Here is a 25,466-nt window from a genome sequence, read left to right as displayed (position 1 = left end):
CATAACTATACTTCAAAATGGAAAATGTTGCTCTGTGCATTTATTCTCTCTATAAGCAAATTCGGGTGAATTTTTCAATAATGTACTACCATCGGTTGTGCTATATAACATGTATATTTGGGAAAATCAGAGATCTTCTCAAAATGTAAGGTTAAAGGGATGATAATCTATATCCAGGACAGGCCTCAATAGAGATTCAATATGCCACATCCTAATATAAAGGAAAAAGAAAGAAAGAGTAAAGTTATGAAAATACAACATTGGGCTGGGTGCAGTGGCTCACCCCTGTATTCCCAGCACTTTTGGAGGCCGAGGCAGGCGGATCACTTGAGGTCAAGAGTTTGAGACCAGCCTGGCCAACATGGTAAAACCCTGTCTCTACTAAAAATACAAAAATTAGCCGGGCATGGTGGTGCATGCCTGTAATTCCAGCTACTTGGGAGGCTGAGACAGGAGAGTCATTTGAACCTGGGAGGCAGAGGTTGCAGAAAGAAAATAAAACTTTGCTGTCCAGAACATTTTGAGGGTATACTGGTAAATTTAAAAGGATGGTCACTGATATAGTTTGGCTGTGTCCCCACCGAAATCTCAACTTGAATTGTATCTCCCAGAATTCCCACGTGTTGTGGGAGGGACCAGGGGAGGTAATTGAATCATGGGGGCTGGTCTTTCCCATGCTATTCTCGTGATAGTGAATAAGTATCACGAGATCTTACGGGTTTATCAGGGGTTTCCACTTTTGCTTCTTTCTCATTCTCTCTTGCTGCTACCATGTAAGAAGTGCCTTTCACCCTCCACCATGATTATGAGACCTCCCCAGTCATGTGGAACTGTAAGTCAAATTAAACCTCCTTTTCTTCTCCAAAAAAAAGAGAAAAAAAAATTTTTTTCAGAGGTTTCATGGACTCCCCAGCGAGGCTGGGGAGGCCTCACAATCATGGTGGAAGGTGAAAGGCACATCTTACATGGTAGCAGGCAAGAGAGAATGAGAGCCAAGTGAAAGGGGAAACCTCTTATAAAACCATCAGATCTCTTGAGACTTATTCACTACCACGAGAATAGCAGGGGAAAGACCGGTCCCATGATTCAATTACCTCTCCTGGGTCCCTCCCACAACACGTGGGAATTCTGGGAGATACAATTCAAGTTGAGATTTTGGTGGGGACACAGCGAAACCATATCAGTCATCTTTCAGATCTCCCTTACAAAATTGACTCAATATATGCAGCAGTAATTTAAGGATATATTAATATTTCCATTGGCAAATTACTTGAAAATGAAATCTTTTATTTTAGAAACTAATTAATGTCATGTACAAGAAAAGCATATTAGAGCCAAGGAATAGAAGAGATTAGAAAATTAAGTAATGGATAGAAGTTAAGAAATGTAGTTATTTCAGGGCCCCTTGATATGTATCAAAATGACATAATGGATTTTAGCTCTGCTGCATTTTCTTGAGAGCTTTTTTCAAAAGCAACTTAATATTGTGGAAAACACTAGTCTTTCATTTATCATGTGACTTGGAGCTAGCCATTTAATATTTCTTAGCCTCTAGTTTAACATTTGAAAAATGAAAGACTTGAACTGATTCACTAAAGGCCCACAGAATCTGTGCTGGACAGACAGGAGTTAATGGTGTAGTGTATGAGCATAAAGAAATAGGAAACTAATCGGTCCATCTGAAGTTATATCTGTGTTCATGCTGGGAATCAATAAATGATCCTAACTGGCTGGTTAACAGTTGCCTTTTTTCACTGAGAATTGTTATGGAAATCAAGTGTCATTGAGTAGAATCATTAATCTCACCATAATTTGTTCTATAATGTTTTACTGTTCATCCTTTTTCTTTTTTGTGCCCTGACACAGTACAAGGTTCTTTTGACCTATGATACCCACGTAAATAAGACCTATCCTGTGGATATGAGCCCCACATTCACTTGGAAGAACTCTAAACTTCCTAATGATATTACAGGCCGGGGTAAGATATCCCTAATGAATTTTCTCTCCCTGACACTGTTTTCCTGGTAAGAAAAGTAAAGTCTATTGTTTATGTAATTAGCCTGTGCTTTTTGCTGTGTTTTGTCTGCTGTCCCAGTTTGATTTCCTGGGTTTGTAAATGTGGTCCTTACTTCCCTGCACAATGAATGATATTATAGTTCTGATTCAACAGTGATTTCTGGCCAGGCATGGTGGCTTATGCCTGTAATCCCAGCACTTTGGGAGGCCAAGGCAGGAAGACTGCTTAAGCCTAGAAGTTTCAGACCAGCCTGGGCAACATGGTGAAACTCTGTCTCTACCAAAAATACTAAAAAAAAAAAAAAATTACCCAGGCATAATGGTGCACACCCATGGTCCCAGCTACTTGGGAGGCTGAGGTAGGAGGACCAGTTGAGCCCAGGAAGTTGAGGCTGCAATGAGCTATCTTTGTTCTACTGCACTCCAGCTAGGCAACAGAGTGAGATCCTGTCTCAAAAAAAGAAAAAAAAAAGAAAAAAAAGGAAAGAAAGAAAACATTCTTATTCTAATTTAGCTATACCTATCTTTAAAATATGTCCTACCATTTGACATAAATTATTCCACAGAAAACCGGGTTTGACAACTGGCAAAAATGAGCACAGAGACATATATTCTTACTCCATTTACATTTTACTGCAATAAGCTAAAAGGTTGTGTATTTCAGCAAGAAATACTTGACATATCAGGCTGAGGGGTGACCAGTGATCCTGGCCTTTACAGTCTCCCCTGTTCCCATACTGGACACATATTTGGGTTGCAATGATAGTTACCTACCTACTTAAGATTAGGTCCTATCATGTCATGAATAGCCCTAACATGACCTGGCCAGCTTTCACCCGTGCAAGCTGCACACTCACCATCAGCAGCAGGCAGGGCCACTCAGGATCTCCTGGGCAACGAGGCCTCAGGACAATTGTCCATGACTGGCTTGGCCAGGGCTTGCCATAATGAGCGGTAATTCCATGTGACTAGGAAAAATCTTTAAGAAAAAGTCTTAAATCTGGACAGATATTTAGCCCAAAGATTTAAAAAAAAAAAAAAAAAGTAGAAATACCATCAATAAAATTATTTAGAGCCAAGCGTGGTGGCTCATGCCTGTAATCCCAGCACTTTGGGAGACTGAGGTGGGAGGATTGCTTGAGGCCAGAAGTTCAAGATAGCCTGGGCAACACAGTGAGATCCCATCTCTACAAAAATTTATAAATTAAGGCTGGGAGTGGTGGCTCACGCCTGTAATCCCAGCACTTTGGGAGGCTGAAGTGGGTGGATAACGAGGTCAGGAGTTCGAGACCAGCCTGACCAACATGGTGAAACTCCGCCTCTACTAAAAATACAAAAATTAGCTGGGCATGATGGTGCGTGCCTATAATCCTAGCTACTCAGGAGGGTGAGGCAGGAGAATCGCTTGAACCCAGGAGGCAGAAGTTGTTGTGAGCCAAGATCACGCCACTGCACTCCAGCCCGGGGAACAAAGCAAGACTCTGTCTCAAAAATATATATATATAAATTAGTGGACATAGAGGTACGTACCTGTGGTCCCAGCTACTCAGGAGGCTGAGGTGGGAGGATCACTTGAGCCCAGTAAGTTGGGGCTGCAGTGAGCCATGATTGTGCCACTGCACTCCAGCCTGGATGACAGAGCAAGACCCTGCCTCAAAAAAAAAAAAAAAAAAAAAATAGAAAATTATGATATATTCACAAATGGAGCATCAGACAACCAATTAAAAATAATTATTTACAAAGAATGTTAAATGACATGGGAAAACTTATGATGTAAAGTAATAGAAAAGTACAGCTTCTTATTTAATGAGATTCTAACTTTGTAAAACAATGCATAGAAATAAGACTGGAAAGAAATATGTTAAACTGTTAAGAGTGGTGTCCTCTGACTGATGGGATCCTGGAAGATTTTGTTTGCTTTATTCTATTTTTCTGAATTTTCCAAAATTTCCACAATGACTCTGTATTAGTTTATTTTCAAAAAGTATTAAAAATTATAAGCTACAAATATTTTTATACCAGCCCCACTCTACAGCCAGAAACTCTGAAAATTTGATCTGATATAAAGGGAACATTTCTGGTTTGAAGGGCTTGCTTGTGTCAGAGCTATACCTGCATTTCTAGTTTTCTTTCACTCCATGAGTCAAATTAAGTCCAAAATGATTCCTGTACTTTTATCCAACAGGTATTAGCAGCTGATTAACGCAATGAGGGAGGGTGGAATGAAGATGGCATTCTTCTAGACAATAAGCAATCCTGAGCTGACTTCAGATTTATTGCTATGATTGCTTTTTAAAGTCGAGTTTTATTTAATAAGCTTTTAAAACTATTTCTGGAACCATCTTCAAGCTTTCTAGTTTTAAACCAAACTTGACTTCTGAAATATATCTCTTTTCTCATGGGCTTCTGCAACTCTCAACTTCTTCCTTTTGTAACTTTTTGAGTTCAAATTATTTTTTCTTTCTTCTTAATTATAACTGTCAGTGACAAAGTTAGGTTTGTGTTTTTAATGTATTTCCTTCAAGTTTTTTGGTATTTTGGTTATTCAATAGGTCTGTGATTTCTAAAGTGCTGAACTTCTCAAAAAGTACTTTTTGAGAGAGTTCTCTTTACTTAAAACAGATCACATTAAATATTCATACTATATCCTACAGGGACGTTATATTATCCTGAGCAACTTTACTTCAGCCTCAGTTAACTAACAACCTCAGTTAGCCAGAGCTTTTCAATACTTAACTGTTACTTACTACATTTAGCTCTAAACTTTACCAATGAAGCAATAATATAGGAGTTAAAAAGAAATTATTTAGGCAGGTAGTGAGGGTACAGGAGTCCTCAGTAAGGCTTTTTCTTTTCTTTTCTTACTCTTTTTTTTTTTTTTTTTTTTTTTTTTTTTGGAGACATTGTCTGGCTGTATCACCCAGGCCGCAGCACAGTGGTGCAATCTTGGCTCACTGCAACCTCTGCCTCCTGGATTCAAGCGATTCTCCTGCCTCAGCCTCCCGAGTAGCTGGAATTACAGGTGTTTGCCGCCACGCCCGGCTAATTTTTGTATTTTTAGTAGAGACGGGGTTTCGCCATGTTGGGCTGGCTGGTCTGGAACTCCTGACCTCACGTGATCCGCCTGCCTCGGCCTCCCAAAGTTGAGATTACAGGCATGAGCCACGGCGCCCAGCCAGGCTTTTTCTTTTAATTGAAAACAGTCTCCAAACCATTTCTTTTCTAGCAAAAAGCAGCCTGAAAAGCTGAGCTGCAAGCATAAATAAGCAAGCTGGAAGCTTGCGTAGATGAATGCCCGCAGCTGTACTAAAAGCCAGGTCCACCCAATATAGCGATTTCCCCTCCCTTTTCTTTGTAGCCATGTGTGGGGGTGTCATTGTGCCGGGTAAAGCCACATGTGTGGGTGTCATGGCGCCAGCCAGGTAGAGGCCGCATTTGCATAATAAAAGATTAGGGTGAGAGGGCCAGTTTCTTCAGGGCTATGTAAATGGCACACTGGTCAAACCAATCCCCTGGGCCCTATATAAATCAGACACCGCCTCCTGAAGCCTCCCTATATAACCTACTGCTTCCCACCACAAGCATGGTTTTTTCCCTTCAGAGCCCTCCTACCTCTCTACCGGTGAGCTGCTCTCTTCTTTCCTGCGTATTAAACTTTCCGCTACTTGACCCGCTCCGTGTTTGCGTCTGTGTCCTTAATCTTCTCGTCACGTGATGACGAACCATGGGTATGTCCCCAGACAATGAAGCCGCTTCAGCAACTCAACCTTTGAAATAGTATAGAAATAAGATATGCATGACTGGAACTTGCATCTGTGTGTACACAGCTACTAAGTAACAAAACATTTCACCAGGAGATTACACCATCCCTGTTCTTTCATTTATTTAAGAAAGATACTTATTTAATGCCAGACAATGTTCTGAGCACCTGGGAAATAGCAATGGACAATGCAGATTTGGTGCCCGTCCTCATCCAAGTCCTCAGCATCTGCTTCCTGTATCACAAAAATGACGTCAAACTGACTTCCTGCATTAGTCCTGCCCACTTCCATCCAACCCATCCTGCTATCAGAAAGAAAGCACAAGTCCAATCATGTCACTGCACTGTTGCTAACATGTCAATTGGCAACTCTGCTTTACCTACAGAATACAGTCCAAGTTACTTAATACAGCACAAAGTGCCCGTAATCTCCCTACTTATCTTTTACTCACCTATCCCTTCCCCCATGCTCTCAGCTTCCTCCCTACTTCCTTAAAGCGTCATGCAAATTTATGCCGCTGTGTCCTTATTTATGCTACTCCCTCTGAATAGAATTTATCACTTCTCCATAGAGGTGGGAAACATCTACTCATCCTCAAGATTTAACCGGAATCTCAGCTTTCCTTAGCTTTTTTTTTTTTTTTTTTTTTCCTGAGACGGAGCCTCGCAGTGTTGCCCGGCCTGGAGTGCAGTGGCCCAATCTCGGCTCACTGCAACTTCCGCCTCCCAGGTTCAAGCGATTCTCCTGCCTCAGCCTTCCAAGTAGCTGGAACTGATTACAGGCACCTGCCACCGCGGCCGGCTAATTTTTATATTTTTAGTGGAGATGGGGTTTCACCATGTTGGCCAGGCTGGTCTCGAACTCCTGACCTCGTGATCCACCCGCCTTGGCTTCCCAAAGTGCCGGGATTACAGGTGTGAGCCACCGCGCCCCCCCAGGGCTTATTCTTATTCATATTTCCTTGCCCCAACACAGTGCCTTGGAATGAATAAATGAATGAATGAATGAATGACAACATGAGATAACTGAATTTATTTCTACTCTGGACTCCAGCACTCATCTATACTCTGTTAATTTCAGTCAATTTATTTCTGTTTTCTAAGTGTGAGTTTCTTCCCCTGTTAAATTAAGAAGTTTATCAGGTTCCTTCCAACCGTAATATCATATGACCTTGAGGTTATAAACTCTCATTCATTGTGAGATGAGTTAAATAGAATGTGATAACTACAGCAGCCACCAGAAGGCAGCAGAAGCTTAACCCTGGAATTTAGAACGTGATACTGCGTTTATCTAAAAGGCAAAACTAAAAAGCATGTTTAATTAAAAATGACTACATTTAAATAGTATATTTAAATACTATATATAAATATTATAATTACATCTAATACAGTGAGATGTTCATACTGTAGGAGGCAGAGAATTGAGGTGGGCTGAGGAGTCCCCATATTCCCTCCAGTTTATACTCTAGTCTAGGGGATGTGCAATTTTGATAGACCAGTGAGTGGGATTATCTACACTGTTGAAAATGTATTTCTTGTACTCACTTTCGTTTTCTGGGGTTTAGGGCGTGAGAATGGTGGGAGTGGCAATAGTGGTGATAGTGATGGAAGTGGTGATTGTAGTAACAAACAGAATTCACCAGTTAAATGTGCCCATAATGCAAGTTCAACTCCAAAGTATGAATTTATTTCTGCCCCGATGAGAGTAGAAATCCAAAGTTCACATTTTCACCATTGAAAATTTCCCATGAACACAAAACAAGGTAATAGAGGCAAAGTCACATGTCTGCAAAGCATAAACCCTTCAAATTCAGCCCTTATACAAAGGAGCTGTAGTGTTTACCCCAAGCTAAACCATCTACTTCAGAAGGACATAATATGATTAAACAAAAACAGTTTTAAAATACATATGACATGAGACCCCTAATGGCACAGGAGTCTTTCTATATGAATTTATTTATGTATTTTAATGTCCAAGCACCTTCTCCTTGCCTCTTCTCAGGCAATAAGATGACCAGGGCCAGGTTTTTCTTCTATTATTTTTTATTAGCCATTTTTATTGATACTTTACCAGGTCTTGTGCTGGGTGCCAAAGGTGTAAGGATGAACAGGAATGAATAAGTAGGACATGGACTGTGCCCCCAGGAGTTTAGATTATGGTGTCATGATAGAGAATACAGTGTGAAGGTTTAGGATTCTGCTTTCATAAAGAAGTCCTAAAACCTCATTTTCGGGGCACCTACATCAATTATATTTTAGCACAGAAAAATTCACACATGGCTGGGCACAATGGCTCACGCCTGTAATCCCAGCACTTTGGGAGACCAAGGTGGGCTGATCACCTGAGGTCAGGAGCTCGAGACCAGCCTGGCCAACGTGATGAAACCCCACCTCTACTAAAAATACAAAAAATTAGCTGGACGTGGTGGCGTGCGCCTGTAATCCCAGCTACTTGGGAGGCTGAGGCAAGAGAATCTTTGAACCTGGAGGGTGGAGGTTGCGATGAGCCGAGATCGTGCCATTGCACGCCAGCCTGGGCAAAAAGAGCAAAACTCTGTCTCAGAAAAATAAAAAGAAAAATTCACACACATGATTTTAAAATCCAGTAGCAGATGTGTTCATAATGGAAAGTGAATGCACCTGATCCCACCTCTGTGCATCTCTGCTCTCTCAGTCACTTCTGCTTTTACTGTTTTGCATATCTAAATAATATGCTTCTATTTCTTGATTTATAAGCGTTAGCAGTTATCTATTAATTTTTTGTATTGATACATGAAGATTTAGCTCATCTTCGCTAGCCCTCTCTCACTTCTTCCCATATAGTTATATCTTTTTTGTCGGTACAATTATTGAACACCTTTTTCATTTTAATTAATATGCATGAGCTCCTAGTGTTGTCCTATCAATTGTATATAAAATATCTTGCCTCCCACTTTGTAAGATGAAGATGTTAGTGCCACAATTCTTTCTTCTACCTCCTTCCCATCTCCAAAATTCTCCTATATTTTTCTTTGCCAGGGTTGATAATATTTATTTGGTAACCAAAATAAAGACCTCTGTTCTTTACCTATAACTTGATTCTATAAGTTGAAAACAAGGAAACATTTTCATTATGTGAATATTATTTATATAAAGCTAAATTGTATACCGTGATAACATCTTTCTTTTTTTTTTTTTTTTTTTTTTTTTGAGACGGAGTCTCATTGTTTCACCCAGGCTGGAGAGCAGTGGTGCAATCTTGGCTCACTACGACCTCCACCTCCCGGGTTCAAGTGATTCTCCTGCTTCAGCCTCCCGAATAGCTGGGATTACAGGCACCCACCACCACGGCCAGATAATTTTTTGTATTTTTAGTAGAGATGGGGTTTTGCCATGTTGGCCAGGCTGGTCTCGATCTCCTGACCTCAGGTGATCGGCCCCTCAGCACCCCCAAAGTGCTGGGATTACAGGTATGAGCCACCGCACCCGGCCAACATCTTTCTATATAGCCCCAATGTCTCCCTTTTGTACCACAAAGGAAAATTGATTTTCTCTCCTTTTTTAATACCTAATTCTCAAAGTCAGGGCACATTTTACTTTGTTTCATTTTTGGATTATGCCTTTCTTGAACATTTTTTCCTTAGAATTCCTGATTGGATTTCTCTTTTCTTTCCTTGCTGTATAAAGAAACATGTCTTCTTCACCATACTCCTATCACTTCCCAGCTTCTTACACATTCTGTCTATTGCTTGGAATCTATTCCATTTTTTCTTCTTGAACCTACTGACTTCCTAATAGGGATTCATTGCGGCATATATGAACCACGACTTTCCCGTGCAGTCTTCTTGTTGCTGTCCTTCTCTGTGTAGGAGTATTCCTTTGTATACTCAGACACTGCTTCAGTGCTTCCTTGGGTTGGATCCACATTTTCCTGGATTCCACTTACTCTTCTGAGAGTCTTTCAACTTACTCCATCTATACAACTCCACCCACCCACTAGTGTTCTAGTAAATAAAATCCCATTCTTCATTGACTTCACTCACTAACCCAGGAGAGCTTGGAAAGAACCAGCATGCAACACTGTCACTTAATATTCTATACTGACTTACTTTTCTCCCGGCATGTGCTCTGTATTTAAAAACAAGTTGTCTTAGTTGGGTATGGTGGCTCATGCCTGTAATCCCAGCACTTTGGGAGACTGAGGCGGGCGGATCGCTTGAGGCCAGGATTTCATGGCCAGCAACATGGTGAAACCCCATTTCTATAAAAAATACAAAAATTATCGGGCACGCCTGTAATCCCAGCTTCTCGGGAGGCTGAAGCAGGAGAATCACTTGAACCAGAGAGGCAGAGGTTGCAGTGAGCCAAGATTGCGCCACTGCACTCCAGCCTGGATGACAGAGTGAGACTCTGTCTCAAAAAGAAAAAAAAAATACATGTCTCATCCTCTATGAACCCTTCTTAGGTATATTGGTTTCAAGGACACCAGGTAGACTTCTACCACCAACTTTTTTGTACGTGCTCTAAACTATTTTATGTTTGTGTAACATTTGGTGATTCTTATTAGAAAGAACAGAGATGTATATGCTGTCAGAATAGCCAAAATTAAGCCACTTTCCCTGGGTACAATGCCAGATAAGGCTGTCAGAGAGTAAGGACACAGGACTTATATTACCAGAGAGAAATTAATACAAGATAAATTTTTTTAAAGGGTTCTCTTTTCCCTTCCCCAAATTACATTGTACAGCTAGAATCTTGGAAATGCTTTTGCTCTCTTGTCTAAGGTCCTTCCTAACGCATTTTCCGCCACAGGCCCTCAGATCCTGATGATTGCAGTCTTCACCCTCACTGGAGCTGTGGTGCTGCTCCTGCTCGTCGCTCTCCTGATGCTCAGGTACAGCTGCCTCTATCATGCCTGTGTTCGGTATCCAGAGAGGCAGGAAGGGAAAGTGGGAGAGGTCTGTTGTCTGTTGATGATGATGAATATTCACAAAGAAGCCTGCAGACTGACCTAAGATAATGAAGACATTCTGCATCAAATACTAACTGAAGGGCAGAATATTATTGAGTGAATAGATTAGGGCTTTGGAGACAAAGATGCCTGAACTCAAATCCCAGTTCTCTGAGTTACTAGTTCTGTGGTCTTAAGCGTGTTACTTAGCAACTTAAACAGGTAACTTAGCTTCAATTTCTTCATCTGAGCTGTTGTAAGGATTAGAAATGGAACATGTATACAAACTACCATATAATAAGCATATATAGATAAAATAGTTATTTTTATTATGCTGGTATATTGTGGGAGACATCAAACTCATTAAATTACATATTTAGACTGGGAGAGGTTTTAGAAACAATTTATTCCAAATCTCCTATTTTAGCTTGAGGAAAGAGAACCCAGAAAGTCAAATGGCTTCTCTAGAGTCTTATCACCAGGTAGTCGGTGGGGCCAGAACTAGAACTCAAGCCTTCTCACCATCAGTTCCATGATTTTTCTGCTCAACTTGGGTCTGCCAAATGCCTAGCCAGAGACATTGTGTGTACTAAGAAATATTTATTGAATACATAAATGAGTGAGTAAATACCACACTACATCCTAATCTGCATATGTTAAATGCCAAACTTATAATACTGTATTATATTACCAGGTTCACTTGCATTTCCTAGCTAAACAAGACAACAGTTTTATCTGTGTATTACACACTTTGGTCTGTGTGTCATTATACTTTCTCATGTGAATGTCCAGCCTGCCATATACTGGTTGATGTTTTCTCCAGAAAAGGAAGTAGACTATTTTCTTCAATCTGACAACACCGCTTGGCTCCAGTAACTGTGTTGCTCAGAAATACAGGTGATGGTCTACAATGTGTGGTGACCATTTAGTGAAGAGTGAGAAGAAACCAAAATTTTCCTCCAAAAGCAAATCTAAATGGGAATCACTTTAAGATAGGGTAAATCACAAGATCAAAGATAATAACTGGTGTTTCTCATTGTCTCTAAACATGGCAGGCAGAGATGGAGCTTCCTAATGGCCAGTGCAATGCTATGCCCATGAGGGGGCCTGGCAGACAGGTGGTACACATGCAGTTTGCCATTACAACAGCCTATGCAAGAAAACTAACAAACCATTTAAGAAATCCCCTAATTCAGTATGAATGACAGTTGGCTCTGCTGGGTCCCAAGAGTCTCCTGGGGTACAGAGCTGAGAACCCAAGAGCCTTTAAGGTCTTGATATTCATCCTACTTGCCTCCAGGTCTTAGGGTCAGTAATATGCTATTTTACATGCATTTACTTGAAGAATACTCAGACTTAGATGGAAGCATACAAACAGAATAATCATTTCTGCTTAGGGGACATTAAGGAAGGCATGGCCTTGAGAAGGTGAGAATGAGTTTGTCAAATAACCAAAAAGCAAAGGCAAACAGGGACAAAACAGGTCAATAGAAAAGAATATCAGTTCCAGAATCAGATACAAGCAAGAACTTATAATATGACAAAGATGACAGTATGTGACAGCTAAGAAATAATGTTGGTGGCCGAACACGGTGGCTCACACCTGTAATCCCAGCACTTTGGAAGGCCGAGGTGGGTGAATCATGAGGTCAGGAGTTCAAGACCAGCCTGGCTAACATGGTGAAACTCCGTCTCTACTAAAAATACAAAAAATTAGCTGGGCATTGTGGCAGGTGCCTGTAATCCCAGCTACTCAGGAGGCTGAGGCAGGAAGATCTTGAACCCGGGAGGCGGAGATTGCAGTGAGCAGAGATCGCACCACTGCACTCCAGCCTGGGCAACAGAGCAAGACTCCATCTCAAAAAAAAAAAAAAGAAATGATGTTGGTAAGGTAGGCTTTCCACATGTAAAAAACAAAATTAAAACAGGTAACTTAGCTTCAATTTCTTCATCTGAGCTGTTGTAGGGATTAGAAATGGAACATGCACACAAACTACCATATACTAAGCATTATATAAATGAAAATAGTTATTTTTATTATTATATTGTATTATGTTGTATTTTATTATTATTATATATCTAAAATAATACACAAAGACATAGTTTACTCTGTGGAGTTTTAAATGTTAATGCATAGTTTATGTGGAGTTTTAAATGTTTTAAATGTTTGATTATGTGAAAATCAAGCTTCAAAACTTAGAATAAATTAATAAAAATGACTTTTTAAAATTATTTTTATTTTTTTGAGACCGAGTCTCACTCTGTCACTCAGGCTGGAGTGCAGTGGCGCCATCTTGGCTCACTGCAACCTCCACCTCCTGGGTTCAAGCAATTCTCGTGCCTTGGCCTCACTAGTAGGTACAATTACAGGCGTGTACCACCACACCTGGCTAACTTTTGTATTTTTAGTAGAGATAGGGTTTCGCCACGTTGGCCAGCCTGGTCTCAACTCCTGACCTCTAGTGATCCACCCACCTTGGCCTCCCAATGTACTGGGATTATAGGTGTGAGCCACTGTGCCTGTCCAATAAAAATGACTTTATGATCTCAGTTTAGGAAAGTAGTTCTCAGTCAAGATAAAAAAGGAAAAGTCAAAGAAAAAATACATAAATATGACCATAATAAAATCAAAACTTTCTGTAAAACAAAGTTAAAGGAAGTCATAAACTAGGAAAAGGTATTTGAAAACTAAAGGGACAAAGGATTTATTTCTCAAAATATATTAAGAACTTATGTGAGTTAACAAGGATAAGAAAAAGATACACACTAGGAAAAAATGAGCAAAATTATAAATACATAATTCTATATAATTCTGAGTCTATATACTCTATTAAATAGCTAGAAAATATTTGAAAGGATAATATCACTTGTAATCAAGAAAATGCAAAGTAATGCAATAATGAAACACTGTTTCACCTTCATCATAAAGGTTTAAAAAAAGTTTATCAATACCAAATGTTGACAAGAATATAGAAAATGGGAATTCTCAAGATAAGAAGGTAAATTAATTGATAACTACTGCTTTGGGAAGCAATTTGGTGATATCTGCAAAGTCGAAAGCGTACATCGTCTATAGCCCAAGAATTCTGCTTCATCTATACCAGCAGTCCCCGACCTTTTGACACCAGGGACTGGTTTCATGGAAAACAATTTTTGGGGGTGGGGGGAGTTTCGAGATGAAACTGTTCCACCTCAGATCATCAGGCATTAGTTAGATTCTCATAAGGATAAGGAGTGCACAACCTGGATCCCTCACATGTGCAGTTCTCAATAGGGTTCGCGGTCCTGTGAGAATCTAACGCCACCACTGATGTGACAGGAGGCGGAGCTCAGGTGGTAATGCTGACCTCTCACCTCCTGCTGTGCAGCTTGGTTCCTAAGAGGCTACGGACCAGTACCAGTCCATGGCCCAGGGGTTGGGGGCCTAATCCCCAACCTACACTATCTGGGGACCGATACTATCTGAAGGAAACTATATATTTTTAACATTTTGTAGTTGAGATAGGTGTTGTTACATTTTCTCTGTACTTTTCCATTTTCTTTAAACATATTTTTTGAAAAGGCACAGATGGGTAAGAGGAACTGGCTTATTTAGGGATCTGGTGTATTCTCTCTGGTTTAAAAATTAACATTTTTGCCTCTCAACGTCACCAACTTTACATTTTTTTCCTGTATTTTTTCCTCACTCCTTCTATGTCATCAGTTTAAATCCTTTACTATAGTGAAGGACTGCCTTAGTGAAAAACCTGGGAAAGTGAAGTGAAAAGAAAAGAAAGACTAGGAAACAGGTGTCCCCAATCCCCAGTCCATGGCCTGTTAGGAACCAACCGCACAGCAGGAGGTGAGCAGCGGGTGAGCAAGCGGTACCGCCTGAGCTCCCCCTGCTGTCGGATCAGTCAGGGCATTAGATTGTCATAGGAGCGTGAACCCTACTGTGAACTGCGCATGCAGGGGATCTATGTTGCACACTCCTTATGAGAATCTAATGCCTGATCTGAGGTGGAACAGTTTCATCCTGAAACCACTCCCTGCCACCTCCATGGAAACATTGTCTTCCAGGAAACCAGTCCGTGGTGTCAAAAAGGTTGAGGGCCACTGCTATAAAAGCCCATCAGAAATCCTTGCAGGTCCACTGGCAGTAAGCGCTTTTCAGTTTGGAGGACATGGTGTTCTGTCATTGGGCTACCTTCCCTCACGCATATCTACCTGAGCATACCAGGGTTCTAAACTTCTCCCGGTCTTCAGAAGCTGAATGACATGGATATTAATAAAAACCTATTGACCAGTTTTATTCCTTTCACAGAAAATATAAAAAAGATTATGAACTTCGTCAGAAAAAATGGTCCCACATTCCTCCTGAAAATATCTTTCCTCTGGAGACCAATGAGACCAATCATGTTAGCCTCAAGGTAAAGCCTACCTTACCTGTTGAAGAATGGGTGCAATTTGGCAGGTATTTGACAAGACTTAAGTAGCATTGCAGGATATGTGCCAAGTAGGGATAGTTGTTCTAGAAAGCAAGACTTAGATGCTTTGTAATTTTCAGCTCTCTCCCTTCCCCTTGATTCTCCATTCTCCTACATGTCAACTAGTTAATCCAATGAGCACTTCCCTGGAGGCTGAGACATGGTGTGTTCTCGTTCTTTGCATCTTATCCGGAATAGAAATACACATATTGGGAATTTGCCATGGAAGGGATGTAGGAATGGGCAGAGCATTTGAGTTCCCCTAAACCTTGGATGCTAATCTATCCATACTAAGGGCCTATGACTTGTCTTACTCATTCCTGAAGAAAGAGGCCTCTGCTTATATTTGCTCACATTTACCTTCAACCAGGAAATAGCAGCAGCCAATAATAACTTACTCCATTTAGCACAGTCAATGCAGGACCTATGCTGTCTCATCTATTCCTCACAGGAACCCAAAATTAAGCTTTATTATCATAATTTTGCTGATGAGGAAACTGAAGGACAAAAGATTAAGAAACAGTGCAGGGACACATACAACTAATGAGTAAGATAACTATAAGTAATAATAGCTAACACTTACTGAGCACTTATAATGCACCACATGCATTAACCCATTTCATCTTCTCCTGAGCACTGTGAAGTAGCAGGGTGGAAATTCCAGGAACACAGCTACAATTTAAACCCAGTCTGTCTAACTGTAAAGCCAGAGATTGTAACACCTTCCATATACCATATAATTAACCTAGTTTTTATACCAAAGCGTATTAAGAGAATATGGAGACCCAGGACCTCCACAGATGGGAATTCGTGGACTCCTTCAGAGTAGGGCCAAACTGATAGTGTAGTGTGATTTGAGATGCTTCCTTGCTTAAAATCAGCAGGAATAAAATTGCATTTGGCTTAAGTTTGTCTCTGGAACCTCTCTACCAGCTCTTGACCCTCCTCCCCAAGAACTGTGTGCTGCCCTCTAATAGCTCCAATCCCCTCATGTCTATCCAAAGACCAGGTCTTCCCTTCTTTCAGAAATATGACATGCTCCAATGTGACCCTCCTGGTGCATTCTGAACCTCAACAGAAAAATTCTATTCACAAAGACCAATCTGTCTCAGCTAAGTGTCAGGATGAAATCAATTTAACAGTAATTCACAGTCAGGTGTAAATGACCTTAAGACTACTGAATTTCCAAAGAGAGAATTTGTTGACCTAAATGACAAACTGGAAGTACCTAGTGTTAAAAGAAAAACACTGGACAGACAAAATAGAATTTATTTGAGCAAAAAGTGATTCATGAATTGTGAAGCACTCAAAACCAAAAGAGGTTCAGAAAGCTCCACTCTGCAGCATGGGCAGTGAGCTTTCATAGGTTGTACAAGGAAGTAAAGTACACAAATAACTTGACTGGTTACAGCTAGGCATTTGCTTTATTTGGGCATGGTCTGTTCAGTTAGCTTCCTGTGATTGGCTGAAACCCAGCCATTTGTGACAAAAATAGACTCCTAAATTAGTTTTCAGTTTGCCTATATACTAAGTTAGGTTGCAGTTTATAGGAACTCATAATACAAAGACAGCCTCATGCCAATGGTCTCCTGCTTATTTAATATAACACTAGGAAGAGGAGAGGGGACTTTCAGAAGGAGCGTGTGCACCTCTGTCTCTCATCTTCTCCCAGATGGGCTCCCACACGCTCCACCTCTGCACAAGTCCAGCCTTGGTGTCATTCCTCAAGCACCTCCCTACTGCCTCAAAACCCCATATTTCATATTTTCTCTTTTGGAGTAAGCCCAAAACATGTGTCACTGTATGTTTTCTTAAAATATAAATATTCCTAGAAGTATAATTCATCCATTTCTTGTCAGTTTCTTTACAAAATTTTTATGAGTACAGATTTTATTAGTTCATCGGAATGAATGAGTCACCTGACCAAGGAAATAGGTCTTTGGGACAGTAAACTCAAAGGAGGGAAGTTCAAAATGATTTTGATCATGTGATCATTGTTACTCTGAGTTTTAGACAGGCTGGGAAGCAGGTGGATCAGAAATTGGCTATACAGAGAGCTCATCAGGTGCTAAGAGTCAGGTAGACATGGAGAAAACCCAAGGTCACCGAAAGTCAGCAAGGGTGGAAAATACCTACAACCAGACAGGTAGTGGTTCAAGTTTGGATACTCACTGAATGCAGAAATAAGGAAGCAAGACTAAGAGATGAGATAATAGAGAGTCAAACATCCCACTGCTAGAACAGGAAGGGTCAGAATATCAGACCAAAGATTCCAGACAAAAGAAATCAGGAAAGTCAAAGGGAGAGAGTAACACAGAAAAAAAAAATCAAGATGATCATTCATTTGAGGGTAAAAAGAGAAGTCTTTTAGCTAGCAAGAGAATTTCACAAACCTTGTCTCATTTAACCCCCAGCTATTTCTATGAGTTGGAATTGTGCAGTAAGGAACTGAGGTCCAAATAGTTTAAATGATGTCATCAAGGTCTGAAATAATAAAAAGAGCGTTAGGCAAGAAGACAAGCCTAGGTTCTGCCATTCTCTTTTTATGTGACATTTAATGTTATTTAACCCTTCTATACTTAATTTGTTAAATGAGAAGAAAATGAAATGATGATAACTGACATTTGTCAGTCTGCAATGTGCCAGGCATCATCCTTGGACCTTCAGAGAGTCATTTCACTCGCATTTCAAAATGGCCTTGTAAGGTACATTTTAACAAAGATAATAACACATCTCAGGTTTTTATGAGAATCACATCGAAAGATGCAATTGTTCCCAACCTTTTCTCTGTCTTTGGACCAGAAGTCATTAACTGGAAGGCCAAGAGCCATATGTGGCCTGCAGTTGTGAGTGCCTATGTGTGTGCGTGTGTTTTGTTCAATATTTGACATTTTAAAAATTAATTGCCAACATACAAATGTCACGAGATAGCATACAAGAATTCTTATTACCAGCTTCCTTTGATAAATAAGATGATTTAGCAACTTCAGGCTGAACCCAGAGCTGACAGGACTGCTTCCCTTAGACACCTGGCCCAGTTTAATCATTTGCATTGCTACTTGGGCCTTTAGGCATGAGTGTGCAACTCAAATGTACAGCATCCTTCCCCAAGAGCATCTATCTGTAGCTACAGGCAACAATTCCCACGAAAACAGGGTTGGGGTGAAGGGAGCAAAGGAAATCCCTGGTTGAAGTAGGGCCACAAGAGGAAGGGAGGAAACCCATAGCTAAGCATAAGCGCAGTAGATACCTGGAAACATGTTGCTGGAGTCCAATTAGTGAGAGGGAGTAAGTCAATTACAACAGTTTTTCTGGAAGCCTGCTTGCCCAGCATGTTATTGAGGAAACAGATGCAGCCCACCTGGAAGAGCCTCTCAGCCTTTGACAGGCAGTGAGTAGGATGAGATATGGAGCTTCTGGAATAATTAGCCTTTTCTTGTGCCAGATCGATGATGACAAAAGACGAGATACAATCCAGAGACTACGACAGTGCAAATACGACAAAAAGGTGACCTCTCCCACTTCTCTGAACTCTCCACTGGGGTATGCTCTGGGCCTTTTGACCCCTCATTGCCCTGGCCCCTGAAGTCAGTATCACAGTGGTGGGAGTCCCCAGTCTGTTCCTAGGGGCTATTCTTAGAGCTTCACAGGGATGGGCAGGGCCCTGCTTCAAGGGTTACAAAACTCACAATCCTGGGGAAAATGGAAGACAAATAGAATGTTGGGGAAGGGTGGAGTGTAGGAAGAAAAATTAAATATCAAAGATATTCAGAATAGTCCAGGGCAACCCTAGTATTATATTTTGGCTCATTGCTGAGAAATACAACAATCTCATATGAGAGCTTTGCATCTTATTTCCATCCTTCTTTCTTCTCTCCCTCCCTTCTGCCTGCCTTCCTTCCATTTAGTCATTCTTAAAGAAACATTCGAGACTGAACTTACCATATGCCAGGTACTAGGCACCAGGGATATAAACATCAGTCAAGGCTGGGCACAATGGCTCATGTCTATAATCCCAGGACTTTGGGAGGCTGAGGCAGGTGGATCATTTGAGGCCAGGAGTTTGAGACCAGCCCGGCCAACATGGCAAAACCCCATTTCTTCTAAAAATACAAAAATTAGCTGGGCATGGTGGTGCATGCCTGTAGTCCGAGCTACTGGGGAGGCTGAGGCAGGAGAATTGCTTGAACCCAGGAGGCAGAGATTGAAGTGAGCTGAGACTGCACCACTGCACTCCAGCCTGGGCAACAGAGCAAGGCTCTGTCTTTAAAAAATAAATCAATCAATAAATAAAAATAAAAAATCAATCAAATACTGTCACTGCTCTCAAAAGTTTATAGTCTAGTGAGACACACAAACAAACTGTTATAATATTCATGTAAAGAGTTACACCACAACAGTGTCTCCTAAATTTCATTGATTTTTGCAGCGAGTGATTCTCAAAGATCTCAAGCACAATGATGGTAATTTCACTGAAAAACAGAAGATAGAATTGAACAAGGTATGTAGCCCTTACTTCAAACCCTTGAGAAATAACTTCACTTCATTTCCTCTAATCACTGAGGTTGCTGGTGGAGTAAGAGGCTGACAGAAAAGCCCTCAGGCCAAGAAATGGTGACTATATTTCTTGTTGAAAATTCTACCAAGAGATATTGGAAAGTGAGGTTGACGGTGTAAAAAATTCTGGAAATCTACTAGTGTTTCCTGGAAAGTGGACCTGATATTATTTGAAAGTAAAGTTTGTATTCAAGGCCTCTTACTGACAAAGGAAAGATTGTTGAATGAGATTGATATAATGTGTGATAAGCAATGGGTACTGACATTCAATTTGTTAAGAGCAACACATCTTCTCAAAGATCTGAAAGAAAACACATTTTATTGGCATATTAATTTTTACTTTGGCACCCCATTCTGCCTAATTTGCTTTGTAAACAAACATGTTCTTCTAGTTGCTTCAGATTGACTATTACAACCTGACCAAGTTCTACGGCACAGTGAAACTTGATACCATGATCTTCGGGGTGATAGAATACTGTGAGAGAGGATCCCTCCGGGTAAGAAACCATGGTCATTTCCAATTTTCTAATCATATAAAAATATTCAGCAGGCCTTTTAAAATATTTACCGAGTAAAATAATATTAGAGAAAATCAGGGAAAGTTGGTGGGGTCACATGCTTTCCAAACTAGATCCCCGAGATTTTTTCAGTCTTATTATGTTTTTATCAACAAGCAAAAAAAAAATTCAGGAAAAAGATAATAGATTTGGGGAGGGGAGTAAACAGAGAATGGAAGTGGAAAAATGAGTGATTACCTCCAAATACATTTTATTTTACATGAATACTTGCTTTTGTATTAAAAGAGAAATGGATAATCATTATGATAGCACCAAATAAGCATTAGAAGGCTTGGTCATCATTCTTGGTTCTGCTGCTGTCCAAATTATTACTCCACTCTTGGACTGAGGATCATCTGGGAGTTGCCAGATGAGGTCAGGTATTTGGACTGAGCAAGTCCAAAGCAAACAGAGGAACTAAGAAAAAAAGCAAGAATATTAGCTTTCATACTATGCGGTATAAACTTAAATCTACCCTCCAAGAAAAAAACATAGCCCTAAATGTTACTATCTCTTTTAAAAGTTATTTCATGCTTGTTATTCTAACATCTGAGGGCTCTTTCTTTGGATTAATCCCTATGAAATTCAACAGTGGTACAAGGAAAAAGTGATACATTAAGCCATTAACTATATTTAACACTTTGAGAATTCATTTGCTGTATAGCAGAAGGGAAAGCAAGCCCGTGAGGGACTAATGTAATGGAATGTGGTAGAGAAATCTTGAGCAGGGGGCTGGCCAGGAGAATTAAGATCAAAGAGGAAAATGGTGCTAAGGTAAAAGTTCTTTAAAAATAATAAACAAGGCTGGGCACGGTGGCTCACGCCTGTAATGCCAGCACTTTGGGAGGCCGAGGCGGGCGGATCATGAGGTCAGGAGATCGAGACCATCTTGGCTAACATGGTGAAACCCCATCTCTACTAAAATTACAAAAATTAGCTGGGCATGGTGGTGCGTGCCTGTAATTCCAGCTACTTGGGAGGCTAAGGCAGGAGAATCGTTTGAACCAGGGAGTCAGAGGTTGCAGTGAGCCGAGATCACGCCACTGCACTCCAACCTGGCAACAGAGCGAGACTCCGTCTCAAAAATAAATAAATGAATAATAATAATAATAAACCAATCCTAAGTATCTAATGCAAACTTTAAAGAATAACTATAACATAAGGAAAGGAAACTATTAAATATCAATCATTTTAAATCAAATAAAATAGGATAGAATTTTAAAATGCACTTGCTACTTAAAAAACAAAATTATTAAAGCATACAAGCCTTTCACTTCTAGTTATTATTTTTAAAACAAACATGCAAATACACAAAATTGGGAATAAAAAAGCAGTGAAAAGATGTTTTAATTGTGAAAGAATACTTCATGACTATTAAATTGTAATCTTTAAAAAGGGAAAGTTTCAGAAGCAATATAATCATGAAATCTGTTTCAAAAAAATAAATATTTAATTAGGCCAATTCTGAATCAGGTTCAGGGAATAATAAGCCATGTGAAACCCTTTGACTAGGCTCTATTAATTGGTATTCTAAAATTTCTGTCTCATTGAAATTAAATGAGGTCTAGACCTCATGTGAAAAACGTTTCTAATTTTGAAAGACCTGAAATAGTTATTATTATTCCTAGAAATTTGTATTTATTTTATCAGTATCAATTAAAATGATCACTTTAATCATCCATTAAAATGCTCATGTGGTTTTTCTCCTATGACCTTTTGATTTGGTACATTATAATAATATTGTTCCATTCATAGAATTAACCATATCCAATTATTTGTGTTATGCTTTTTGTGTATACAACTGGCTTAGCATTTCTAGTATTTTATTACGTTTCTTCATCTATATTCACAACTATAGATTTTAGTTTCAATCCTATGCTGACTTTGTTCAATGTTAAATGAATTTGGAGTATGTTCATGTTTTTGTTTAAGTTTAAAATAGTTTTTGTATAGATAATGAGAACTACTGTTACTAAACTTCAACGTTAGAAGAATTAAGCTGAATCTGGTATTCTTTCTATGGGAATTATAATTTCTTCTATTGTTACTAATGTAATATTATGAAATAGTAAGAAATATATTTTGTCTTCATTCTTGGCTCCTGAAACACCTGTTTTTACTGGGTGGTGGTGGTGAGAAAAGCTCTTTTGTTATTTATAGTAACCCCCTTTCAAACATACCTGAGTCATGCTACTTAAGATATGATAGCCATGGAAGACTTCTCTGGCAAGATGACATTAGAGTAAGATCCACATGAAATGAAGCTGTGAAACCATAGCTCAGGGAAGAGGAAACCAGGTTTAGTATTTGCAACCTGTTCTCAACAAGGAAAACAGCAATTAAATGGTGATATGTCAGAGAAGTCTCAGACCTCATTTCAGAAATATTCCTAGGCTCCCCCATAACAACTCTTGTAGAGTTAAAAATAAAACAATACTTCCTTAACATTGCAAAGACTGTCTGTCATAAAATAACAACTGACTTCATCTGTATTAATGCAAAGACTCCCTAGTCCCACCCCTGTACTACTATTAGTTAACTTCTGAAAGTTCTAACCAAAGCACTAATGCATGAAACAGAAATAAGATATACAGTTATTGGAAGGTATCAACATAAATAACAAATAGAGAGTGGCTCTCTGAAAGAAAGATATTTATTCGGAAAAGAACATTGTAATGGGAATACATATGCCATCGTAAATTATGTGCACATTCAGAGAGATAAAGGAAGACAAAGGATTTTAAGGGGGAAAAAAACAAAGAGGATTACATAATTGTTGTGTTACAAAGATCAGTAGCAAGGATGATGCCAGTCAGAGGTTGGACAGGCAGTTGTTGGGCAGATGTCCTTGTATACGTACTTTTTGTGTGTGAGGTTGTGATGGCCTTTGTGGAAGGTTGAGGTTTCTGTAGAGTCTTTTCTGATAGTTTTTGTTATGAAGGAAGGATACAAGCATGACAACCCTCTTTTTCATGGCCTTTTCTGGCTGTATGTGTCAGGATTTTTTCAACATTTGTGACTCCATTCTGATTTTGACAACTTTCACAAAAGGAATAGATTTTTTTTTTTTTTTTTTTTTTTTTTAAAGATGAGGCTAGGTGCGGTGGCTCATGCCTGTAATCCCATCACTTTGGGAGGCAGAGGCGGGTGGGACACGAGGTCAGGAGTTCGAGACCAGCCTGGCCAACATAGTGAAACCCCCTCTCTAATAAAAATACAAAAAATTAGCCGGGCATGATGGCGGGCACCTGTAATCCCAGCTACTTGGGAGGCTGAGGTGGGAGAATTGCTTGAACCCGGGAGGTGGAGGTTGCAATGAGCTGAGATCCCGCCATTGCACTTCAGCCCGGGCAACAATGCGAGTCTTCATCTCAAAATAAATAAATAAATAAATAAATAAATAGATGATATGATTGTTTACCTAGAAAATGCAAAAGCCTCAAATACTAAAAATTATAAGAAATTTGTATGATGACTAGAAACAACATAAGTGTACAGAAAATAATTTACATATATAATGTATATATCATATATATTAGCCAAATTGGTCAGAAAATACAACTCAAAAAATCCTCCTTAATATTTTTAACAAAAATATTTATTTGAAAATACTCAGCGTGAAATGCAAAGAATCAGTTAAGAACACTGAAAGTTTTCTAAGACATTAAATAAATCTTAACAGAACTTAGTCAAGTTCTTAGATGGGAATGAATGATGTGCTGGAACTGGCTGGTACTAGCTCAGAGCTGATTGTTAAGTTATTCAAGAATTTGCCAGCCAGTCAGTGTTAAACTTTTGGAAGCTGAAATCATTCAGGGTGGAAATATTTCACATCGTACTCAGCAAGCATATTATAAATCAGGGCTGTTGCTAACAGAGAGCCGATTTACCGACACCCTATACCAACAAATTCACATTGAAAATGTATAAATTCTTCTGAAAACCACAAACTTGCAATCAAAGGCAAAGACTTTGCTTAATTAACAGAGATCATCAGGAAAAACATATATATACACACATATATATGGGCAATAATAACTAAAACAGTTTTAAAAAAGAGAATGAAGAGGCCACTTGTCAGAAAGTTATTATAATCAAGGTGGTGTAGTGACAGCTCAAGAACAAGCAGATGATTTATGGAAGAAAAACACGTGGGCTAAGAATATCATTAAGTATATGACAAATATAACTAAAGAAGGGTAATTTAAAAAATGGTGCTGAGATAATAGGACCTTTTCATTCTCTCTTCCACAAAAGGTTCTTTTCCCATGCTGTTCCCTCTTCCCAAAACTCTTGCCTCCCTTCATTAGATCTCAGCTCAACAGCCATTTCCTGAAGGAAGCCATCTTTAATCTTCATAACAAACCCCAGATTTTAGGGGTCAAATCCCCAGATTTTAGGCAATTTTTCTTCGTACTTATCACAGTTATAATCTTATGTTTATTTGTCTGATTACTTTATGAGTGTCAGTTTCCTTCACCAGACTGTGCACCCTATAACAGGTCCCTTATAATCCCAGCACTAACACAGTCCCTGCTCTAGAGATAAGACTCAATAATTTTAAAGAATAAATATGCAGGTCACCTATTAAAATTGCTCAGAAAAAAACATATAAATCTGCATATACATTATGATCCCACTTTTATAATATTTATTACATATACTTTCCATATCTACATTAAAGAAGACTAAAAGAAAATACCAGAATGAGAATAAATTAGATGGTGCAATTAGCAATAATTTTATATTCTTTTTTATATTGTGCAAATTTTCCACATTTTTTATAGTAAACTTGTATTCCTTTTATCATCAAAACAGAATAATATGCTTTTTACAATTTGGCAGATGAGAACAGGGTAGGATGGGTGAATGGTGCGCTAAAGGGAGAGAAGGCATAGAAAAGAATTAGTCTGTCTGCCCATTAACTCCCCTCTGTCAACTTGGCCTGGTACCCACAGCCCAACCAGCCTTATCTGAAATGATTAAGGACTTTAGACCCCTCCTTGGAAATTCTTGGTACAGTGCCTGAGTTAAAACTAAAAATCAAACTGGGCTTTTTCCTAAAATAAGAAACTATTATCAGTTAGAGTCCTGTTTAGAGTTCTACCGTGAAGAACAGTTATGTATTAGCTTAATTAAAATCCTGCAACTTGGTAGAACCATCATCATATTAAAATAGT

General features: G+C 39.4%; 1 protein-coding gene and 1 long non-coding RNA gene across 2 annotated transcripts in view; one reads left to right on the top strand and one right to left on the bottom strand.

Annotated features, from left to right (window-relative positions):
• The window catches only part of GUCY2C (guanylate cyclase 2C), an 84,578-nt gene that overhangs the window by 25,007 nt on the left and 34,105 nt on the right, over nucleotides 1-25,466 (top strand). Inside the window, exons 10-15 of the mRNA XM_528746.8 lie at nucleotides 1,867-1,978; nucleotides 10,568-10,649; nucleotides 15,010-15,115; nucleotides 18,618-18,680; nucleotides 19,602-19,673; nucleotides 20,122-20,226. Coding sequence (XP_528746.2) covers nucleotides 1,867-1,978; nucleotides 10,568-10,649; nucleotides 15,010-15,115; nucleotides 18,618-18,680; nucleotides 19,602-19,673; nucleotides 20,122-20,226 — 540 coding nt within the window. The remainder of the gene's footprint in view (nucleotides 1-1,866; nucleotides 1,979-10,567; nucleotides 10,650-15,009; nucleotides 15,116-18,617; nucleotides 18,681-19,601; nucleotides 19,674-20,121; nucleotides 20,227-25,466) is intronic.
• LOC134807554 (uncharacterized) lies at nucleotides 20,478-23,488 on the bottom strand. Its single transcript, XR_010148272.1, has 2 exons — nucleotides 22,467-23,488; nucleotides 20,478-20,703 (listed from the first exon to the last, which is right to left on the bottom strand). It is a non-coding gene; the product is annotated as an uncharacterized LOC134807554 (long non-coding RNA).

The sequence above is a fragment of the Pan troglodytes genome, chromosome 10 (genome assembly GCF_028858775.2).
Source record: "Pan troglodytes isolate AG18354 chromosome 10, NHGRI_mPanTro3-v2.0_pri, whole genome shotgun sequence".
Lineage (NCBI taxonomy): Eukaryota > Metazoa > Chordata > Mammalia > Primates > Hominidae > Pan > Pan troglodytes.
This window is presented reverse-complemented; position numbering and strand designations above follow the sequence as displayed.